The sequence below is a fragment of the Lithobates pipiens genome, unplaced genomic scaffold, assembly GCF_037356315.1.
Source record: "Lithobates pipiens isolate NorthernLeopardFrog02 unplaced genomic scaffold, aLitPip1_a1.2 Scaffold_8, whole genome shotgun sequence".
NCBI classification, from domain to species: Eukaryota; Metazoa; Chordata; class Amphibia; order Anura; family Ranidae; genus Lithobates; species Lithobates pipiens.
This window is the reverse complement of record NW_027507903.1, coordinates 391,991,663-392,016,093: the sequence shown is the minus strand read 5'-3', so window position 1 is coordinate 392,016,093 and position 24,431 is coordinate 391,991,663. Positions and strand designations below refer to the sequence as shown.

General features: G+C 45.6%; 1 protein-coding gene across 1 annotated transcript in view; it reads right to left on the bottom strand.

Moving 5' to 3' along the window:
• The window catches only part of DDX46 (DEAD-box helicase 46), a 416,812-nt gene that overhangs the window by 331,109 nt on the left and 61,272 nt on the right, over positions 1-24,431 (bottom strand). The window contains exon 4 of the mRNA XM_077473955.1: positions 22,193-22,283. Within this exon, the coding sequence (XP_077330081.1) occupies positions 22,193-22,283 (91 nt within the window). The remainder of the gene's footprint in view (positions 1-22,192; positions 22,284-24,431) is intronic.

Below are 24,431 nucleotides of genomic sequence, written 5' to 3'. Positions count from 1 at the left end.
GGACCAAAGCCAAAATTGGTCAGGCATTCCCATAAATAACTCCATTCAACGGAGTCAAACGCCTTCGTGGCGTTGAGACTCCCCACTACCCGGGAGCCAGTGTTATCATTGGTAGTCTGCAGATTCATAAAGAGCCTGCGGAGATTAAAGGCGGTGTTCTTGTTAGGCATGAACCCCGTTTGATCAGGGTGTATCAGGCTTAGGATAACTTTATTGAGTCACAAGGCCAAAATTTTAGCTAGGATTTTTACGTCCAGCTGCAGGAGAGAAATTGGGCGGTATGACTCCGGGTAGCAGGGATCCTTACCAGGCTTGGGTATAAGGACAATAAGGGCTTCACCCATGGAGGCAGGGAGGGTCATTGTGTCAAACATATGAGTGTATAATGTGTGCAGTTCTGAGACTAGCGTGTCTTGGAAAGGAGTATAGAATTCCAGGGGCAGCCTGTCCGAGCCAGGCGCTTTGGAGGATGGGAGGGAGGCAAGTGCCTCAGAAATGCAGTCGGGGAGATGGGGGCCTACAGGAGGGATCTCTGTTCTGGGGTGATAGAGGGGAACCTAATGGTGTGGAGAAATTGGGTAAGGTCAGTGTGCGAGTGTCGCATTGTGGAGGTGTATAGGGTGGAATAGAACATTCTAAACTCCTGTAAAATCAGGTTGGGTCAGAGATCACGTCGCCGGTGTCACTGCGGAGCTGAACCACTACCGGGGGGCTATGGTCCAGTCGGGCAATATAGGCTAACAGTTTGCCCGCTCGCTCACCGTGCTCAAACACTCGCTATCTACTGAAAAATAGTCCCTGCTTCGCTTTCTCATAGTGAAGGTGATCGGTCAAGCGGGACTGGAGGCGAAGCTGGGTGGCGTGTTCCAGGGAAGGATCTGTCACAAATAATTGCTCAAGGGACTGAAGGCGCTCCTCAGCCTGTGTCAATGCCTGTCTAGAATTAGCCTTATACCTGTTGATACGGGTGGACAAGAGCAGCCTAGCATGAAGCTTAAATGTCTCCCAGATCGACCCAGGGGATGCTGATCCCGAGTTTGAGCAGAGAAAGAAAGCCACTTCCCTCTGTATTTCCTCTAATCCTGGGATAACCGTAAGCCAGAAGGGGTTCAGCCTCCATATACGGGGGGGTACAGTCACAGGCAGTCGCAACGTCAACCAGTATGGGGAGTGGTCCGACAGCACCCTGGCGTCAAATCCAACTTCCAATAATTCGGGTAGCAGGGAAGGGGAGAGCAGGGACATGTCTATACGGGACATGGCACGGCGAGAGGGGGGTGAAGCAAGAGAAGGCCTTTGTGGTCGGATGCTTATGTCTCCAGGAGTCTGTCATGGCTAGTTCAGCTGCAAACCTACCAAACCTAGTGGTATGAGGGGGGGGGGGGGGGGGGGGGGTGGACATACGATCAGTTGTGCCAAGTCTGTCAAGGCCAGGGTCAAGGGTCATGTTGAAGTCCCCTATCCAGATTACCGGTACTGTGGGGAATTTGGTCATAAAAGTGAGACCCTCTTGCAGGGCCTGAAACTGGAAGGGCAGTGGTATGTAAAATGCCATGATAAGCAGCATCAGACCACTCACAGTGGCATGCAAAAACAGAAATCTACCATGTGGGTCAGAGCGCAAGTCATGTAGCTGGAACTGCACAGTCTTAGCAATTAAAATGGCTACACCTCGGGAGTGGGACGTGTAAGGGGCACTGTACATCCAGCCGACCCAGGGTTTTCTGAGCGCCCTTTGAGATTGGCCCGTGAGGTGAGTCTCGACGAGGATCGAGATGTCTACTCTCAGGCGTTTAAGGTGGGTAAGGACAGCCAGCCTCTTGGGTTTGGTTCCAAGGCCCCTCACATTCCAGGTTGCAAACTTAAGCGCAGCCATGGAACATGCAGGTATGCGTTAATCCACTGCCGGTCCCCAAAATGGAAAGGACGGGCAGGCATGGTGCATGGACAACCACTGGATCCTCCCGGGCTATTATCCACGTAAACAAGAACACATCTTCAGTAAAACTACAGCTGTAAATAACACAGTACATAAACATAAATAACCTTTAAAACAGTTATAACAGTGCCTACACTGGACCAGTGGGGCAAAACAGTAAAACGGTCACTCGCCGCAGCCGCGGTAGTGACTGCTGGCCAGGGAAACATAGCATTTGTGGGTGCAATTATAACAAACTGCAGAGCAGACAGTCTAACGGGTTGCAGGGAGTATATTTTACAGAGCAAGAGTCAGCTGGTCGTCAGAGACCAAAAGGAAACATATCATGGGGGGCAGTCAGGGGGAAAGGGGAAGACCACGATGTGCAAAAAAAGAAGAGTAGACTGGAGGGGGTGGCGGGTGGGTGCAAAAAATAAAATAAAAATAAGTCCAAGCAACACAGGGGTACCTCCGTATGCGCCAGCAGGAATGGATAGGGAAGGAGGGGGGGGAAGAAAGTAAAAGTGGAGTGGAACAAGGGCAAAGGCACCGCATCCTGATGCAAGTCCCCTCGCGTGGTCCGCGCCATCTTCACACAGGTGTTCGCCATAGATAAGGCAAAGGAGAATGCACCCACCAGTCACCACCCGATCAGTTGTGCAGAGGAAAACGGACAGATTAGGGGGTAGCAAGAACTTTATATCCGGGGCACAGAGGGGGTTTGGTGATGGGCACCACATATGTCAGCAGCATAGCGTTCTCCCGGACAGGGGGTGACAACAGCAACGATGATGGCATGTCATAGGATCGGTGAAAGAAAAAAGGGGGGATACAACAGGGGAGTCAGGTGAGAGCAGGGGTCACTCACGGATGTTGAGGTGAATAGGTGTGCGCTCTTCAGGGGCTGCAGTGGTCATCCTTGAACAGGGCACCGTGCCTCTCCCTGTTCCAGCCACGAAGAGGCCGCGGCAGGGTCTTCGAAAACATATGTCTTGCCCTCGCGGGTCACCCGGAGCCGAGCAGGAAACAGCATTGCATATGGCAGATGACGAACTCGCAGTTGGAGCTTGACCTCTGAATTGCGCTCGCCTCCGCTGGGCCTCCGCCGAAAAGTCCGGGAACACCGCCACCGTAACATTGTCGACCGGTATATTTCCCCGTACGCGGGTGAGACGAAGCACCGTATCTCGATCCCTGTAGTTAAGTAGCTTAGCAATAAAAGTCCGCGGGGGTGCGCCGGCTGGCAGCGGACGAGCTGCCAGGCGGTGCGCTCGTTCAATCACGAACGTGGAGGAGGAGGAGGATTCCCTGCCGAAGGTTTTAATGAGGAGGTTTTCCAGGTATGTGGGAGGATCGGAGCCCTCCGAACGTTCCGGGAGACCCACGAAGCGAAGGTTGCACCTGCGGAGTCTATTTTCCATGTCGTCCTGCTTATGGAGGACGACACTGAGCTGGTGTTGTAGGCGCTCCACCGAAGTTTGTAGAGGAGGAATGTCCGCCTCCACGTGGTCCACTCTTTGTTCGGCCACGGACACCCTGTCTCTCAGTTTCTGCAAGTCATGCCGAATATGGGAGATGTCCACCTTAACCTCCTCTATCTTGGTAGTGAGGGCGGTTTGACAGGAGGAGACGGCCTCGAGGATCTTGGCGGTGTAGTTCGTGGGAGGCTCCAGAATTTTTTTGAGAACACTCGCAGTGCTGTGGCTAGACCGAAAGGCAGGGGCACAAACTGAAAATTATGATTTTGAAGCGTAGAAATTTCTGGTGAGCAGAAAATATTGGCACGTGGAGATATGCATCCTTGATATCGATTGAAGCCAAAAACTCCCCTCCTTGCAGGATGGAAACAACCGATCGGATGAGCGGTGTGTGTATGTGTGTGTATATATATATATATATATATATATATATATATATATATATATATATATATATATATATATATATATATATATATATATATATATATAATGCTTTCAGCATGCAGTTCCCAGAAGGGGTTAATTTCAACATGGGGGGGCGCAGGAGAGGCCAGTCCCCCCCTTTCTTACCAGAGGATCTGCCTGCTCCGGCCGGAGGAGGAAATGATGGCTCCCGATACAGTGCTCAATACAGCCCCTAGTGGTGACATATAGGCATGACAACATTATAAAAACTTAAGGAGAAATTCACAAGAAAATCTCCACTTACCTTGCCGCTGCAGGGTTATCTGAGATAAACCCAGAATATCAGAGGCAAATAGGGCTAAGAGGTAACAAACCTTGGAACTTTTAAGGTGTCAAATATCAAGATCTAACCACCATGGGTAAAAAAGTATTTTATTAAAAAATAGTAAAAACATGAGAAGAAAAGCACAATACATCCAAAACAACGGATAGATTAATCAAACGTGTATACAAGGCACTATTACTCTCAACATGTTTCACTCGTTAGAGTTTCCTTAGCAGATTGATGGCGTGACTCTTGTATGCTGAAATTACAAAATGCAAAACATCTCATAAATGCATACTCCGTGAATGCATCATAGCAACAAAAAAAAAAAAAAAAAAACACCACAAAAAAGGACATAGAAACCAGCGGACGCTTCATCGCCTTCTTGCAAACTCCTATGGGCATGAAGAGGGCGGAGGCCGCGATGAGGAGATGGGCAGGCCCAGATCTGAGACCCATCAGGACAGGAGTCAGCAAGCGTCAAAAGTACGCGGCCGCCATCCTGCAAACTCCACGGCCCTCAACTAAACAAAGAGGGCATGGAACCCGATGAATTATTGCTGAATGGGTAAATTAGTTTCTTTCTTCTAGTTTAGCTACTTTCATTTAATATTAATCTTGTATATATAAAATTAATCTTTTAGAGAACCACCATTAGGATTGCCCTTCTCTGCAAGCATTTCAGACGGCTGTGCTGGCTAATCGGTTGTCTCTCCTTTTCAATACATTTTTCCTTTTACCTTATTTTTATCCAACCATGGAATTAAAGCAAATTTAGTAAGGCTGGTTTATCTTTATTTTTGACCACCTTTTTCTATGTCCTTGGATTTTCAATGTTTGTTATTAATCTTTATGATTGTTGCCTGGTCTTGGAGTTTGCCAAGCCAATATGTTGTTTTTTTCCTATGATGCATTCAAGAGATGTTTTGCATTTTGTGACTTCAGCATACAAAAGAGTCACACCATCAATCTCCTGAGGAAACTAACAAGTGAAACATGTCGAGAGTGGTAGTGCCTTGTATACACGTTTGATTAATCTATCCGTTGTTTTGGATGTATTATTGTGTTTTTCTTCTCATGTTTTTACTATTTTGTAATAAATTATACCTTCTTACCCATGGTGGTTAGATCTTGATATTGGACACCTTAAAAGTCCCGAGGTTTGTTACCTCTTAGCCTCGCTTGTCTCTGATATTCTTTATATTGGGGATGTGGTGTCTTAAGATTTGATCCCTTTATCTTGCCTTGCATTGAGGATAAACCCAATCTTCACCCTTCATGGTGGGCTCTGAAATCTTCAGGAACAGGGCAACCTAGAGATTACCCACAATCCTGGACTTGCAACAGCACTCTGCCAGTAAAAACTTTATTGGCTTACTACCAAAAAGTGCTGGATCCCAGGGTCCAGCTCTCTAAAAAGTGAAGCATTTGCAAGCAAAACCGCATTTCTTCAGACATGAGGCCCGGGTACCATTCCTTAGGCCCATTAAAGGACACTCTGAATGGATCTGGTCATCATGGCTAGCCCCAGCAAGGATTGCTCCAGTGGAGCTCAGCACAGCTTTACTTGTGACCAACACCTTAGACACTGGCAAAAAACAGAGGTACCCCCAGTAATGGGAGTTGTTATATAGGGAGTGCACTTCTGGTCCTAGGGTGTGCCAGTGTCCATCGCCTATTGGTGGCCCATTAACCCACATAGTAACTAATATAGCTCTGCGTCCCCTGATGTATGATAAGAAATTTGCTCACTCTTCTTTGCAAAGACACTCCAAATCTGTCAGGGCATCTCCTGTGCACAGCCCTCTTCAGATCATCCCACAGATTTTCAATGGGATTTGGGTCTGGGCTCTGGCTAGGTCACTCCAAAACTTTCATCATATTCTTCTAGTGAAGCCATTACTTTGTTGATTTGGATGTAGGATTTGGGTCGGTGTCTTGCTGAAAGATGAAGGTCCTCTCAATGTTGAGCTTTCTAGCAGAAGCCTGAAGGTTTTGTGCCAATATTGACTGGTATTTGGAACTGTTCATAATTACCTCAAGGGCAAGTTACAGTGCGCCGGATGGAACAGGGACTGCCGTGGTCCGGAAAAAATGAACAGGAACCTCGGAGGCCACAATGGGTTGGAGACCGAGCATAGTGCGCTATGTGTTTCCATCATTTGAGGGCACCTCTGCTGACAGCGGAAGTGCCGTCAACCGGATATGACGCAGCGGAAGTATGGGTAATGGCGTTGCGTTCCATTGGACCCCGGAAGTGATAGTGCCATCCACCGGATGTGACATGTAGGGAGTGGGGGAAACGGCATTGTGTCTCACAAGACCCTGTTGGGTGGCTAAGTGGTCCTTATAGTAGATCTTGGGAGTGATAGCGGCAACTTTATGTACCGGATGGGACGCATCAGAAGTGGGGAAATAGCGCTGCGTTCCACTGGACCCCATTAGGTGATACAATGATACAGTTCCTGTATTAGACGGAAATGAGGCTTGGCTAACAAGGAAGTGCCTATCTGTCAGATATTTGGATTGGATGGAGGAGCGAATGGGGGAAGTTCCCAGGGGAATGAATGACCTATGCCTGTGTTTACTAATGAAAACGAGGCTTGGTTTTGGCGGGAACAACAGCACGCCCAGAGTGAGGCTTGGATGGGTAGTGGCATTATAAAAGGGGGTGATATAGCGTGCCGCTCGTGCCCCTGGATGATGCAATTTTTTTGCGAAAAGCGTAGGGCCGAGCAACACGCTAAACCTCACCTCGTGTTCAGTGTCCAGGCAGGACGGGTCTGTCCGTGTGCGTCGGGCCGGCGCAACGGACTTAAGGCTTTGAAACTTCAATTGTATTGTGTTATTTTATATTCTTTAAGTTCTTTTAATAAAGGATTTTTACACTATTGGAGCCCTATTTTCTTTTCCATGGTGCACACTTTGAGCCTTCCAAATTTATGAGAGGTATTCCATGAAAACGTATCCAGATATTCGTATATGGAGTGGGGGACAACTATATACCTGTATGCTCACCGTGATCCTCTGTAGTGGGGGGTCATGAAGGTCCGGTAAGAAGTAACTTCAGATATTTGGTGGTGGATTGAACACTTTTCGTTTATGGAGGATTCTTTATGGAGGAATATTAAGCGCGGCTTAATATTTTTTCAAAATTTTCATAATTACCTCTACCTTGACTAAGGCCCCTGTTCCAGCTGAAGAAAAACAGCCCCGAAGCAAAACATTGACAAGTTATTTTTACTGGCAGCCAGTAAAAAAGGCACTTTTATGCCACCAGTAACAGGAAAAGGTTGCCAGTAAAAAATATGTCTGATGCCCGGTCCGGCGCTGGACAAGACCATCCGAGTGCCTGCTAGAGTGTTCAGGCAGTGGGGGTGGGGTCAGGTGGTGCCCAAGTGTGTCATATCAAGTCTTGGTGCAAGGGAGCCGAGGGGAGCAGGTGAAGCCTTGTGTGCAAGCCTGCTGGACGTAAGCAAGGCAAGCCAGGAGCAGGGCTGTCAAGTGCGGTTTGGACTGGAGTGGACTGAAGGGACCACCTGGCATGGAGAGGCGGCTGTCACTAAAGCATCATCTGTGCTGCTGTACACTGCTGTCAGTGTCACTGAAAGTCAATTTCATGTGTATGTGCCCACCCATTCTAATTTCTTGCCCTCAAGGAATACTGTCCCTGAGCCAATTACACCAAAAATAGAAAAATGTTTTTTTCGATCATAATCTACCTTAAAGCACATTGCGAATTGCATATTGTATTTGTTTGTAACCTAAATGCTAAAATTTGCACTTAAAAACAGTAATTTTTTAACTTGGAAAGGCCAGTAAAAACATGGCTGTGCCAATAAATTTTGAGTGTCTTGTCAGTAAATTCCAATCTGGTAGATTGGCAACACTGCCCCAAAGCATAATGCTGCCACCACCATACTTCACTATGGGTATGGTGTTCTTTTGGTGATGTGCTGTGTCATCTTTGCCCCAAAAATATCTTCTGGAATTATGGCCAAAAAGCTCAACCTTGGGATCATCAGACCACAACACATTTTCCTACATGCTTTTGGGAGACTTCAGATGTGTTTTTGAAAAATTTAGCCAGGCTTGGATGTTTTTCTTCTGTTTTGTAAGAAAAGGCTTCAGTCTTGCCACTCTACCCCATAGCTCAAACATATGAAGAATAGGGGAGATTGTTGTCATATGTACCACCACTCAGCCAGTACTTGCCAGATATTCCTGCAGCTCCTCTAATGTGGCTGTAGGCCTCTTGGCAGCCTCCCTGACCAGTTTTAACGTCTTTTCTTCAATTTTAGAGGGACGTCCAGTTCTTGGTAATGTCACTATTGTGACATTTTGTCCATTTGATGACTGTCTTCACTGTGTTCCATGGTATATCCAATGCCTAGGAAAAAGTATTTGTACCCTTCAACAATGAGATCCCTCTCATGCTTTGGAAGCTCTCTGTAGACCATGGCATTTGCTGTAGGATGCAACTAACATGTCAGGAAAGACCTACTAGAATAACTGAACTTTATTTGGGTTTAATCAGAGGCACTTTAAATGGTGGCAGGTGTGTGCTTACTCCTGTTTAACATGAGTTTGAGCCCACGTTCCCATTGGGCTGATTTGACATGTCAAATCGCATTGCCGGCAATAGCATCATCCGAGTCGTTGTGGTGCCACACAGATTCCCAAAAGTAGTTATTGTACTACTACTGTACTGTATCGGTGGGACCTGAAGATTTGCACAACACGCTGCAAACCCTAATCAGCGACCTCCTAGGTGAACCCCGGATGAGCCCATCGAGACCGATCGGGCACACCATGCCCATGTGCTTCCAGACCCTGTGATGTCATTTGCAGGGTCCACTACTACCCCCTAAAAAGAATTAAAGCCTGCACTCAGGAAGGTGGTCTTTGGCAATGCACAGAAACAGCTGTACCCGGACCTCTCATGGATCACCTTACAGAAACGCAGACTCCTCCAACCCCTCCTCCTTTCGCTACAGGAAAACAACAGTCTACCGTTGGAGTTTCCTCTTCAACCTTACAGCCCACCGGCAAGGAAAATCAGCGATGTTACACTACCCTGACATCTTCTGTGACACCATGGAGATTCCTGTCCCCTGCCTCCAAGAACGGGACTTGGTGGCCACACCACCACCTTCGGTTTGGCAGAAGGTCCCCCCGACCAAATGCTCCCAGGGCCAGGACTTTCCTCGCAGACCTGCCAAACCTAAACATGACTGACCGCCATGGTTCTGGCGTGTACACTTATTTTCTTGACTTTACCAACAGCCTTATTTGCAATCCCCTTAGGCCTCCTGCACTTTATCTGTTGTGTTCTTTGGGCACTTCCTGGCGAAGATTTGAGTGGTAACCTTCCTGGTCACTAGTTCCCCCATTTGTTACCCTACTGTGGGATCCGATTATCGATCACTACAGTTCTTTGTGTCCCGTTGCGCGCCCGCCCCCCCCCCCCCCCCCCCCCCGGCCGGCTCCTTCTTTTGGGCCATGGTTGGACTTATTGGAACTTACTGAGCCCCGTGCGGTACAGACCGCTTGGGGCTTCATTGCACTGTTTATTTTTGACTACTAGGTTTCTAATTAAGATGTTTTTCTTTTCTCTTTCGGATTCTGCTTCCCTCTCCTCCCACCTCCATGGCTCGTCACCTGCTCCTGACAGACATTCGGACCTATTCTGAGAACAGGCATCCTCCCCTCCTGGGCACCAAGGCATCTTCTCGGCTGGATCAGATGAGTATTTCTAAGTTTGCACATACTCATGACCATGGCTAAGATTAAGTCACTTAATATCAATATAATATTAAACTCAAATAGGAAAAGACATCTTGCATTAAGGCATTCTAGGGTGGACATTGTCCCGCTTCAGGAAACGCACTTTAACAAAAGGAGACTCCTTCGCTTTTGCTTCCAGATAATATCTTCAGGGGCATTTAACCCCCGTAAGTGGGTGGGAGTGGCCATTCTTTTCAAACTTGGTTTCCCCTTCACAAGCTCTGAGTCATTTGTGGATCCACGGGGACACTTCCTAACCAAAGTGTTTGCTCCTCCGTTCCAGACACCTAATGAATATCTGATTATTGGCAGGGATTTTAACTCCTTCCACTCGGTGGTGCTAGATCGCCATGTACTGAACCCTACGGACCCACAAACTCGAGCCACTAGGGACTCCAAACTATTTTGCCATATCACCAGACGTTATGCACTATTTGACGCCTGGTGGGCCCTCCATCCCGGGGATAAGCAGTTCACGTTCTTTTCCTCCCCTCACTGCGTGCACTCCCGCATTGACTATTTTTCGTCAATGCCACCCTACGCATTACCAGGGATGCCCAGATCCTACCGATCTCCTGGTCCAACTTATGACCCTGGAAATAGGTGCCCCTAATCACAAACCGTGCCACTGGCAGTTTAATCATTTCCTCCTCCAACACATCCCCTCCAAAATGGATGTAGATTCTACATTACAGCACTACTTCCTGGAAAATGATACCCCCGATGCCTCCCCCTCCAAACTCTAGGAGGCCCACAAAGTGGTTCTCAGAGGGCGGTGTATGGTGATCTCCTCGGCCATGAAAAAAAGATGCGAAAGCCTCTAAAACTACAAGCTGAAAGGGACCTCAGGGCCCTGGGAGCTTCGACTACAAACCTCACCGTTCCTATCCCTTCTAAAAAAAAAAATAGTGTTTGCAAACACTTCGAGACCTTGCAATGAGCCAAGTGGAGAAGGCATTCCTTAGACTGAAACAAATTTACTATGACAAGGGAAACAAAGCTCACTCCCTGTTAGCGTGCAAACTGTCGGAATGCTCAGACGTGACTACCCCTCACCAAATAAAACAAATAAAATAGGGCAGGCTGCCTTCTCTCACCCTTAAGACATAGCACACGTCTCCGAGGAGTTTCACACGGCTCTATACAGCGACCCTGAGATCCCGCATGACCCCCCATGACCCCCCCCTTCCCTGATCTGACTGACCGCTTGCACCAGTATCTGGAACGCAGTGGAATCCCCAGACTTCAGGCGTCGGACCACCTTTCCCTCAATGCATCTATCACAGTAAAGGAACGGCCACAATCAAGACCCTGCCCACACAAATACTTCTCTTAAGAATATTACAAATTATTCCCCCCCATTCTCTTGCCACATATGTGTAAACTGTTCAAAGTCTTTTTTCAGCTAACCCCTATTCTCTCAGACATGCAAAGGTAATTTCTCATGTTGATCCCCAACAAATATCCTTCCTTATGCGCTAGTTACAGGCCGATTGCGCTCTTAAACTCTGACCTAAAAATCCTCACTAAGCTCCTCTCAATGCGTCTAAACCCGATACTGCCCTCCTTGATACATAAAGATCAGGTGGGCTTTGTTCCCCTCCATCAAGCAGGGGACACCACGAGACGGGTTATTGACCTAATAGATGTGGCGAACAGGGACGGCCTAGGATATTTAGCTCTCAGACTGGACACGGAAAAGGTCTTTGACCGCTTTAGCTGGCCTTTCCTGTTCGCCACGTTGAAACGCATGGGGCTTCGGGGTCCTTTCCTACAGCCAACCAGCACCTATACTCGAATCCCACATCCCAGGGTAAGACTCCTTTTGCCCTGTCTCCCACCTTCCCGATAGCGAATGGGACTCGCAAGGGGTGTCCACTCTCACCAATACAGTTTGCGCTGTGTGTTGAGTGCCTGGCAGCGTCCATTCGTAGAAGCCCAGATATCCGTGGGGTCCCGGTGCAGGGAAGGGAGTTTAAAAGCACTTTTCACAGACGTCATACACACCCTGACCCAGCCTAGAATTTCACTGCCCAACCTACACGCTGAACTCCTCTCTGGCTATAAAATAAATAAGACAAAAATCTAAGGCTCTCCCTATTAACATCCCAGCAGAAGTACAACACCTGCAGCAGTGCTTCCCCCATCATTGGAAGATTGCTGCCCTGAAATATTTGGGGGGTTCAGATCACGCCATTTTATGCCACTCTATTACCAAGCCAATTCCCCCCCCCCCCCCCAGTCCATAAAAGGGACCTACTACAGAACTTGAAGATCCACCATATTTCTCTCCTGGGGAGGGTGGCCTCTGTAAAGATGACCATCCTCCCCAAACTCCTTTATCTCTTCCAGACACTGTTCATTTCCAATTCCATATGCAGACTTGAGAAAAAACTCCAGTGGTGCGCTTTGTCTGTTACTATAGGAGACATAGAATACCCCGCTCAGTCCTGACTGTTTCTTGCTCCGATCAAGCAGCCCAGTTATGCGCCTTGGCCTCCTGGTTTCCCCAACGATCCTACAAGTGGACAGAAATCGAAAAGATATGGCTTGGACCCATGCCCCCAAACAGCCTGCTCTGGAATGAGAAGGCGGAGGTGGACTCGGTCCAGCTTTTGGGACCTATGCTTTATCTTAGTCTGCGCCAGAGCGACCTATCTTGAGCACACAACCTGAGCTCAGAAAGGTCTCTTGACTTCCTTCCTTTATAACCCTAGGATATATATAGTCAGATCCCAGGTGAGTGAAGACAAAGTATACACGGTAACCAGTCCTCCATCAAAAGCTTAGGATTTTACACTTCATCCTTCCCAGCTCTCTAGTGGGAATGGAAGGTTTCCGTGAAACGGGGAGATAAAAAAAAAAAAAAAAAAACTTGTCGGGTGAAATGAACAGATTGGTTTGCCTCCCTACACACAGTACAATCTGAAAACACTTGTGAGGCAACCATACCCCAGTCACAGATAATATAAACAATTAGGGGTAATGTGCTCTGTGAGCCTAGAGAAGATGAAAAAATAAATAAAAAACATGCACGCCTTCCAGGACAATAACCCCTGAAGACTTACTGTACTGTGTTCCCGTACTGCCAGGAAATTTAGCAACTATACAGAACAAATCATCCTCTCCCCTTTAAAGCAGAGGAAGATGTACTTTTACTGAACCTATTGCATGAATCCAGCTAAGAAGGGGTAGTGTGGCCAGTAAAACCCCACCCAATCCACCTTCTAGGAATCCCCTACAGCTCTCCTGGCACAGGGGTAGGGGGATCTTGGCACTAGTCAGATTTATTATCCTCCCTGGTCAATAGGGGAAGCCCAACAGTGCCCTGTCACATTAACGCCAATTCAAAGGGCCCCAGGTGACAAATTACAGGCTAGGTGAAAACCCAGGCGCAAACAAGTATAGGCCTTACCTATAAAATCCTCTTCTTGGAGTACATCACAGGACACAGCGCCATAGTATTAACTATATGGGTATATAGGCACCTTCAGGTGATGGACACTGGCACACCCAAGACGGGAAGTTCACTCCCTATATAACCCCTCCTCCTACCAGGAGTACCTCAGTTTTTGTAGCAAAGCAATAAGACGGTGGGGAGGGACCTCTGTGTCCCATGATGTACTCCAAGGAAAGGATTTACAGCTAAGCCGTTATAAAAATCCTATTTTCTTTATCGTACATCATGGGACACAGAGCCATAGTATTAACTATATGGGACATCCCATAGCAATGCTATTTGAGGGGAGGGAGACAACCCACAGGGCACCCCCAGACTTGAGGACCTATACTGCTGCCTGCAGCACACTGTGCCCAGAGGCGATATCCTCATGCCTTCTTACATCCACCTGATAAAACTTGGTGAATGTATGTACTGAAGACCAAGTTGCGGACTTACAGATTTGAGCCATGGAGGCCTGGTGATGCACTGCCCAAGAAGCACCAACTGCTCTGATAGAGTGCGTCCTGACATGAAAAGGTGGAATCTTAACTTTTAAACCATTAGCCTGAATTATAACTTGCCGAATCCACTTAGAAATAGTCGATTCTGACACTGCCTGGCCTTTCCTAGGACCTTCTGGCAGCACAAATAAGAGATCAGTCTTCCGGATCTGGGCAGTCTCTAAATAGACCTTGACTGCTCTCACCATACAGTGACTTCTCTTCACTAGAACACGACTTTGAAAAAAAACAATGGTAGGACAAGATCTTGGTTCAGGTGAAACTTTGAGACAACTTTAGGCAGAAAACTCAGACAAGGATGCAACACGACCCTGTCCCCGTGAATAATCAAATATGGCCCTTTACAAGAAAGAGCAGCCAATTCCAAAACCCTCCTCACTGAGGATCTAGCAAACAAGAACACCAACTTCCTTGTCAAAAGGACAAAGGGAGTATGCTGTATCGGTTCAAACGGCTGTTTTTGCAATACTGACAAAACTAAGTTCAAGTCCCAAGGATTCAAAGGTGATCTAACTGGCGAATTAAGCCGCATCACCCCTTACATAAAAACCCAGACCGAATAACGTGAAGCAAGCGGTCTTTGAAATAAGACGGCTAAAGCCAAGACTTGGGCCTTAACAGTACTCAAGGCCATCTTCATCTCTAACCCTAATTGTAGAAAGGCAAGAATTCTGCCTATGCTAAATTTCGAGGGTGACCTTGGATTCACACCAGGAAACATAAGCCCTCCAGATTCTTGCATCAAGGTAGAGATAACAGACCCAGATAGCCCACGTTTCTTCAGAATGTGGGTTTCAATAGCCAGGCCATTCAATTTAGAGTTTGTATGGTAGGATGGAATATCAGCCCGTGAGAGTAAGTCTGGACATAGTGAAAGGGACCATGGATCCCCCACCGCCATCTTTATGATTTCTACATACGAGGACCTTCCGGGCAATGCTGGGGCTACACAAATTAGCGTCTTTCTTTCCAGTTTGATCCTGCAAAGTCGTCATGGCGGCAACTGAACAGGGGAATGCAAAAAAAAAAAAAAAAAAATCAATCAATTGGTGAGTACTGATCCCACGGGGTCACCAACGCATCTGTTCCACATGCGAGTAGATCCCTTGTCCTGGACACAAAGTTGACCAACTTCATGTTGAACCTGGACACCAGAAGATCTACGTCCTGAGTCCCCCATTTTTGGCAAATAGCCAGAAAAATGTTGGGGTGAAGGGACCGTTCCCCTGGGAGCAACTGCTGGTGGCTCAAGTAGTCCGCCTGCCAATTATCTACTCTCAGAACGAAAACTGCCGATCGGCACGGAATATTCCTTTCTGCCCAAGTTAGAATATGGTTCAACTGCTAGACTCTAGGTGCCCCCTTGGTGATTGATATAAGCCACAGCTGTGACGTTGTCGGATTGGATCCCGACAGGACAACCCCATAATCTGCATGTCCAGACATTCAGAGGTAGACGCGCTGCCCGAATCTCTAGGACAGTGATGGCGAACCTTGGCACCCCAGATATTTTGGAACTACATTTCCCATGATGCTCTACTACACTGCAGGCAGAGTGCATGAGCATCATGGGAAATGTAGTTCCAAAACCTCTGGAGTGTCAAGGTTCTGCCATCACTGCTCTAGGATGTTGATGGGTAAAGTTATTTCGGTTCTTGACCACTGTCCCTGGACAGTTGCCTTTTCTAGTATTGCTTCAACTTGAAAGGCTGGCATCTGTCATTATCACCTTCCAGCTAACTAGTCTGGAAAGATTTTCCGTTCAGATTCCGGGTTACCAACCACCAACTGAGGATCTGGGACAGCCGCATTGGCAAATCTAGAGCTTGAACCGTTTTGTTCCAAGCAGACAGGATACTGTTTTGCAAAAATCTCAAATGGAACTGGGCATAGGGAACCATATTTCCAAACATCCTCATGCAAAGGCAAATGGATGGATCTGCACCAGCTCTCTTATGGCGCTGATTAGCAATAGATTGTCCAGGTATGCCAGAATTGTTATGCCCTGTGCCCTTAGCCTGGCTAGAGGTGGAGCCAGAACCTTTGAAGGGCAAGGCTACAAACTGAAAATGATGCTGTTCTACCTCGAACCACAGAAACCTTTGGTGAGAACCCCAAACCTTGCTCTTCTGTGGGGATTTGCATGATCTCCCCCTGAGCCAGTAATTGGCCCAATGCCCGAAACAGATTGCCTTTTCCCTGGATCTTTGGGAATGTCTGACCTCAGAAAATGTGGAGGTGGAAACTCCTGAAACTCTAGTTTGTACCCTAATCGTGGAGCTGACCCATCTGTCCTGAATTTCCTCCTGCCAGACTTCTGAAAACTGCAGAAGTCATCTACCCATCCTGACTAGCGGGGGCGCCGCTTCATAATGAGGCTTTAGAATTCTGCTTTGCAGGTTTCCGCCCCCAGGATTTTTGTGCCTGGGCCTGAGGCTTTCCTCTACACTCTGACGGCAGAAGCCATCGCGACTGCCTAGAGGCAGATACCCCTGGTGCTGGAGAAAGAGCCCGCTTAAATGAAGGCCATTTGATTGGCAAAAGAGCACTTTTCTCACTTGAAACCTTTTGGATATATTTGTCCGAATCATCCCCAAATAGCCGATCCCATGAAAAGGAAACCCAGGTCAGGAGCCTTTTGCTTGGTGCTTCGGCTGACCAATTTTTCAACCATAGGATCGTACGCATGTGCACTAGAACAAGCCCAAGGCGAGACGCCTGGTAAATAAAATCTTTAAAGGTGTCTATAGCAAAACATAAAGCCCTCTTGGCAGTTCGGCCAAATCCTGGGCTTGTTGTACAGGAACCTCCTTAAAGGCCTGTCCAAACTGGTCCTTTAGAGATTGACAGATGCCTATTGTAGCGACTGCAGAGTAACTGCACCTGTCAAAGAAAAATAATTTTAACAGGAATTCCAACCTTTTATCTGTTGGATCCTTTAGCATCTGAGCATTGTCTACTGGACAAGTTAGATTTTTATTCACAATGAGTAGAGCAGCATCAACTGCTGGTGCATTCCATATTTTGGTGAATTTCGCCATGGGATAAAGCACTGAAAATCTTTTTAGAGGGAGAAAATGCTTATCTGGATGATCCCATTCAGCATAATTAAGCTGTTCTAGTAATGCCTGGATGGGAAATGCATGCAAAGTCTGAGGAGGTTTTAAGGAACCCAAAGAAGAAAAGGAACTTCCAGCTGACTCAGTTAGGGGCCGCTTGAAAGCGGAACAAACCATTCTGTAAGAGATTGTACCAGCAATTTTTCAGATTGAGGTGCTAAAAAGGGTTCACACCCCATTGGTTTCCTCCAAAGGGGAGTCATTGCCTTTCTTCCTGCAAAACCTCATCCTGTACCCACTGTTCCCCTGATAAAGGGTCTGAGGTGGGGGAGGGGGATCTACTACGCTTCCCATCCCTCTGGAGGGAGGATGTGATTAAAGCCGCTAGTCTTTCCTCTAACCCTAACAGGGCGGAAGGAAAATATCTTCAGTCACATATACAGGGGCTGAGATGTTGGAAGCAGCTGTAACACCCACAGGTTCCAACGACTCACCCTGGCTAGCCACTTCTGGTATTTCAGGAGAAGATGACAAAAGCAGAGGCACCAAGTGCAGGATTTGCTGAACTATAGTCTAGCAAAAGAATGCCACTAATAAAAGTTCAGCCTGGTGCTGAGTAAAATGTGTTTCCTCAATTTGGGAATGCCTGTATGCAGAACCTTACGTGCCCCCACTGCTCCTGTGTAATCAGACAGCTGCACTCTACAGTTACTAGCGGAGGAGAGTTTTTTGTGCTCTGCGTCCCCAGCGCCTGCGCCGCGTGTCCTCGTGGATGCTACGTCCCGTCCACAGTGCAGAGCCTAAGCCACGACCCCTCCGCTCATCAACCCTCTCGTTTAAACTTCCAGCAGTCCCCACACGTGGCAGACGGAGTGGAGGCTTGATCAAGCTCCTTCATGGTGCTTTCTGTGCTTCTGCGGAGAAGCATAAAACCAGCATAGGGAAGCCACCGCAGCCCCTTCGATCCACCAAGGGGGAAAAAAATGGTGCATTTGGCAAATTTTTTCCTGGCTAAGGGATCCCCCCCTGAAATATGCTGCTGGCCGGGACCACACACACACATGCTGAGCTGAACTGAGAGGCAACGTACCAAGGTATGTGCATTTTACTCCCTCTAGTGGATAATTAAAGCATGACATTTTACTCAAAGAAGCAAACCATAGGTGGACATTTTACAGTTCCTAGGCTTTTTCCCTTACCTTATCCTCACCGCAGTACACTGCTGACAGACAGATCCAATCTTCACCCATCACGGCAGGCTGCGTTAGCAAAACTTCAAGGACCAGGTCCGTTTTAAAATCGGGGTTCTACTCCCTTGGACCCATACAGTACCCTGCTAGGAAAAACCTATGGTAATGTGAGCATGACCAAAGTACTTGGTCCCGGGGGTCCAGCCCTCCAAGGGAGACATTATAGGCAAAACCTCATTGTTATACGAGGCCCAGGTACCATCCACCTTGGCCTAAGTGGCACTATGGATGGATCCGGTCAGTGGAGGCTGTTTAAATCCAATAGGGATCCCTCCAGTAGAGCTCTACAGAGCACATCTACACTCGTGACCAACACCCTAGACACTGGCAAAAAAACTGAGGTACTCCTGGTAAGAGGAGGGGTTATATAGGGGGTGAACTTCCTGTCTTGGGTGTGCCAGTGTCCATCACCTGAAGGTGCCTATATAACCATATACTTAATACTATGGCTCTGTGTCACGTGATTTACGATAAAGACAGACAGTCTTGTGCCAAGGCTGTAAATTTACCATGAGACTGACCGCTCCACTGAGGGCATGATATTCTGTCACATTAACTCCCAACTCAAGGGGCCCAAGATGACAAATTACAGGCTAGGTGAAAACCTAGGAGCAAAAAAGTGAAAGTAGGTAGCTACAGCAACCTCCATCTTACCTGTGGCCTGCTGGTGCCAAGGGCGCCTGTGTCCGCCTAAGCTGTAGTCTGCATTGAGCCCAAAATGAGGCATTAGCTCCTCCACCCGTAGCTTCCCGACAGCCTGTGCTTGAAGGAAATTCTATTTAATTAGGCACCAGCTAGCTCTTCCCCTACTCTGAAAAAGGCTTAAAACCAGAGCCCCCAGCGGTTTGAAATCTTTTCCCCTACCAGGATTACTGCCTGTGCATCATCCGGTCACACAGGAACACAGACAGGCCACAACCCAATGTAGCTACTGTGCGAGAGACCCCCCCCCCCCCCCAAATGTCCTATAGTGCAGATGGAGTTACCCCCTCATCCCTTTAAATCCGGACATATATGAATTACATAACCTGCGTAATTCATATGTGTTTGGGTATAAAGGGATAAGGTGGCAACCCCAAGTGCAGACAGTGCACATACCCAGACACTTGGACTGGGAACCCATGCCGCCTCTGCCGGTTCCTGTCAAGAGGGTATGCCACTTCCAGTCACGGCCTTCGCCAGGCACAGAAGGAGAAAGGGAATCCAGCTACCACCTTCCTCTGAGGAATGATCTTGGAGGGTCATTTTACAGAAAATCCTACTAGCTGCTCCCAGTGGAGCCAAGTAGGCAAAGATGTGGGTGGAACAAAAAGAAAGCCAGAGAACAAAGGCCTCCCTCACCCAGGTTCCAGGTGATACATCTTTTACATGCCTTTTAAAGTGTATTGGTGATGTGTTTTCTGTTCCTGTTGGAGGAAGTGCTTCTCTCATGGGCTGTCCTGGAAGACGACTGGGGAAAAAATAATTCTACTTTAAGGTCCTGAAGTGGCCTAGCCAGTCTCCAGACTTAATCCCAAAATATGTGAAGGGAGCTGAAGGTTTGAGTTACCAAACGTCAGCCTGAAAACCTTAATGACTTTGAGAGACTCTGCAAAGAGGAGTGGGACAAAATCCCTCCTGAGATGTGTGCAAACCTGGTGGCAAACTATAAGAAACATCTTACCTCTGTGATAGAAAACAAGGGTTATTCTGTCCCTCGCTGTTAAACTAAACCTACCATTAAAAATTATAAACTATTAATTTCTTTGTCAGTGGGAAAATGTACAAAATCAGCAGGGTACAAAATACTTTTTTCCTGGGACTTGCATTGTGTGCCATACCTGTTTAGGGGAAAGGTTTTTGTGTATAAATACAGTACGGTTTGTTAATAAAGTCAGTCCTATTTTACTCCAACATTGATTGTTTGATGCTTGGGGTAAATTTGTAATCTATAGTCTGTCGCAGTTAAGCCCCATACACACTATCAGATTTTCTTCCTTCATTTACCAAAACAATATAATATGGGAGGTCAAACATTAGGAGTTTAAATTTGTATGCAATCAGGCAAGCCCATGCACTACATGGTTTTGGTAAATCTGAAGACAAAATTCATCAGAAAATCTGATAGTGTGTATGGGGCTTTAGGCTACCAAAAACCAGATGTCATTTTAAAGCGATTGTAATCTTTTTTGTTAAAAATAATAAACCCGTTATATTTACCTCCCCTGTGCAGGGGATTTGCACTGGATCCTCCTCTTCTCTGGTCCTTCTTCCACTCTGATGAGTGCCCGTCAGCTTGCTATGGCGGGCACCTGAGCCAAGCTGTCCCTGCTCGGTTTATCCATTCAGACACAGAGCTGCGGCCCGGCCAAGCCCCCTTTCTTTCCTTACTGGCTGACTTTGACAACAGTGGAAGCCAATGAGGCCACACGGCTGTTTCAGCCAACGCGGAGGGGAGTCCCAGGCAGCAAAGACAATCCTACAACATTGCAGGACAGAGATGACACTCAGGTAAGTATTAGAGGGACTGAGAGGGGCCACTATACACAGGTTTTTTAGCTTAATGCATTAAGCAAAAAAAAAAAAAAAACTGACTTTACAACTCCTTTAAAGCGTTATAAAATAAAAAAAAATTAAATAAAAAATAAAAGTTTCTTATACTATGAAAAGGCACATGGAAACAGAAGGAAACTGTCAGGAACAAATATGGCAGACCCAAAGCCATAAATAAACCAGAAGAAACAGACAGGAGGAGAACACATTGCTCATGTTCAGGATATGACAGGACAGTGCACACTCTTGTACTGCTAAAGTAAGCAGCACACTAATAAGCTAATTTGTCTGACACTTTGCCAGCTTATCCTATAAGCATGCACCTTGCACTGCAGCAAACCCGATTGGCTCCTTGTGCCACTTCCTGCTCCTCTTTTCAGAGGTCTGCTGTACAAACTGTATAGTACTGCAAGAGGCCAATACCATATTCAATTCAAGTATTTACACTGTTTGTATTTAATGATTATAGGGGTCACTCCCCAATAACCCCCCTTTCCTTGTTTTATACCTTCCATTTGAACGTTTTTATTTGACACTCTCTACATTGATATGACAAACTGAAGTTTTTTTACTATACGGTTTTACTTGTATTCTCTTGTAACCCAAAGCTTATATTAACTGTAATTGATTTTTAAAAATAAATTGTGTACTCCTAACCACTCCTAAGTCCAGTGTTAGTTGGCTCCGGCAGCGAGGCAAGTATTTACTTTATTCTTTACACAGTTTTATGCAAGAGTGGACTTTTTTCAATCACAGATGCACTATGTATGAAACATCTAGAATACTACTTGCTCTCACACATGGTAGTAATGATTGAATAGATGGTGGGAAAACCCCTTTGTTCTGTTATTCTACTTTTTCTTAAACCCTCCTGTGTAAATTGTATGTTCAGCGCTACTGGCCAAATAGCCTCCCTCAAAGGGAGTCCAATGCGGAGGAATAGTCAGCAACTCCATCTGAATCTTGTTTCAGATGAAATCCCATGTCAAATCAGAGCCTCCCAAGTTCAGATGGACTTGCACAATTTCAAAGCAGTGTTCGGTTTGAACGAGGGTGTAGGAATAATTGTAACTGGCACCAAAGAGGCTTAAACTAGAAGCATTAAAAAGGTGCATGGTAATATTTACAAAATACGCATGTTTAGCATTGAGTTAAACGCTGAAAAAAAAAAAAAAAAGCAGTGGAAAATAGTTATGTGTCTTCTGAATTAGAAGACTGCAAATAACCCTTTTACAGGAAACGTCTACTATTAAAGTGATATGTTTGTTATTTTTAAACCCCCCCCCCCAAAAAAAAAAGAAGTTGTTATACTTACCTGCTCTGTGTAATAATTTTATACAGAGCAGCCTCGATGCTCCTCTTCTGGGGTCCTTCGGCAGCGCTCCATAAAATGCATGAAGATAAAACAAACACACACACACACAAACACACTTCTGCCTTTAGAAGGCTTTAAATTACACAGTGATATTTACGTTTACATCCTTTTCTTTGTCTTTTTCATCTTCATCCTTTTTCTTTTCTTTACTTGCATCAGAAACATCTGTCTTCTCTTTTGATTTTGATCTAAATAAAAAAAGAGAATAACTAACACAATGTGCGCCCCCCTAGTGTTAACCTCTTCCCTACCAGTGACATTTACACCGTAATCAGAGCATTTTTATAGCACCGATTGCTGTATAAAATGTCAATGGTCCCAAAAAAGTGTCAAGTGTCTGATCTGTCTAAAATTGCAGATCACCGCCATTACTAGAAAAAAAAAAAGTGATAAAAATGCTATAAAGCTTTCCCATAGTTTGTAGATGCAAACCAATCAATATACACTTAATGCAATTTTTTTTTTTACCAAAACATATGTAGAATATATAGTGGCCTAAACTGATGAAGAAATTTGTTTAAAAACATTTTTTGGGGATATTTATTATAGCAAATAGTAAAAAATTTTGGTTTTTTCCAAAACTCAAAGCCTTTTTTTTCCATTTATAGCGCAAAAAATAAAAACCAGAGGTGATCAAATACCATCAAAAGAAAGCTCTACTGTGGAGGGGAAGCACCAGAAAAACGCCTCAGTGTGAAAGGGGTCCAACTCTCATACTGACCATAATGTCAGGTAATTTTTTTTACTCCTGCTGACAACTAGGGATGAAACAACTAATCGATTATGAAATGAATAGATTACCATTTTCATAATCGATTAATCGGCTAGTAACACAGTGGGGTTAAAAAAAAAAAAATAAACTGAGCCCTTTATAGTACAAAAAGAGCAAATAAATCGCTCCTTTAATTACTACCCTCACTGTTCTACAGTAAAAAAATTAAACCCTTACAGTAGTGATTATCTGCTTTTTTTTCTACTATAAAGGGCTAATTTTTAGTTTTTTTTAACCCCATTATGTTACTAAATGTCTTAGGCCTGGTTCACAGCTATGTGTTTATTGGTGCTTTTTGCAGAAATGCACTAAAGTTCATTTACATGGTTTCCTATGGGACACATTCACATCTGAAAGGGTCAGGGATTTTTAACGCAAAATGGTGCTTTATTGGTTCAATATACTTCAATGGAGAAGCTGCAGAAAAGCATGTAATGTGTTTTTGCAGCAATTTGTGTTTTTTAATCTGCCCCCCAAAAAAATGCAAATTACAGTAAAATCACGTGCGCAAAAATCAAAAAACGTACAGCAAAAAGCACTGCAGAAACAGATCAAAAGCAAACTGCATAGGTATGTACCGAGCCTTATGCTGGCCACAAATACCAATTTTCAGATGAGAATATTCAGACGAAAAATCTTTGTACATTCGCTGAATGAAAGAATTTTGTTTGAAATTTTCACTTGTTTTTAACATTCTGTTTTTAAAACTAATGTCATTTCTGAACGAAAAGCACAAACGCATTCTGAAAATTCCCTTGACTAAGAAGTTTTCCATTTCCAAATTTTCCCATCACTGTGGTTGAAAATGAACGTCAGTTTGACCCACTTTTTTTTTTTTTTTTTTTTTTAAGGTTATTAACCGATTATTCGATTAATCAGCCAACTAATCGATTATGAAAATAATCGTTAGTTGCAGCCCTACTGACAACTAATGCATTTATTACTCCCACCAACGTGTCAGCATTTATTACGCCTTCTAATTATTGATATAAGGCATTTATTGCTTCCACGGACAAATATGTTCCTCATCTGGAAAAAAATAATATAATATAATATAATATAATATAATATAATCCTGCAGTGCTTGACAACGGCTGGGAATTCTGGAAGCTTTAATGTTACCCATAGGCTCCCATGGCCCAGCCCTCCCTGCAGCAGTCACTCACTGCGACAGGGAAGTCAGAGCTGCAAGATCACATGAGTGGACCGGAGTGGTTTTTTTTTTTTTTTTTTTTAACTAGTTAGGCCAGATAGGGGGGAGGAGTGGTTTGTTTTTTTAAAAGATAGCATTAGACTTTTCCTCCACTATTTAATGAACATTTCCTTTCTCCCACAAAATACTCATCCAAGTTTATGCTTTGAAATCACAACATGTAGACAATATCTATTTATCCTCAAAAAACAGGATTATAATAAACAGCTTACCTGTAAAATCCTTTTCTTTGAAGTACATCAGGGGACACAGAGCCATAGTAGTTACTATGTGGGTTATAGGTCACCTTCAGGTGATGGACACCCTAAATTAAAACGTGCACTCCCTATATAACCCCTCCCACTGGTGGGA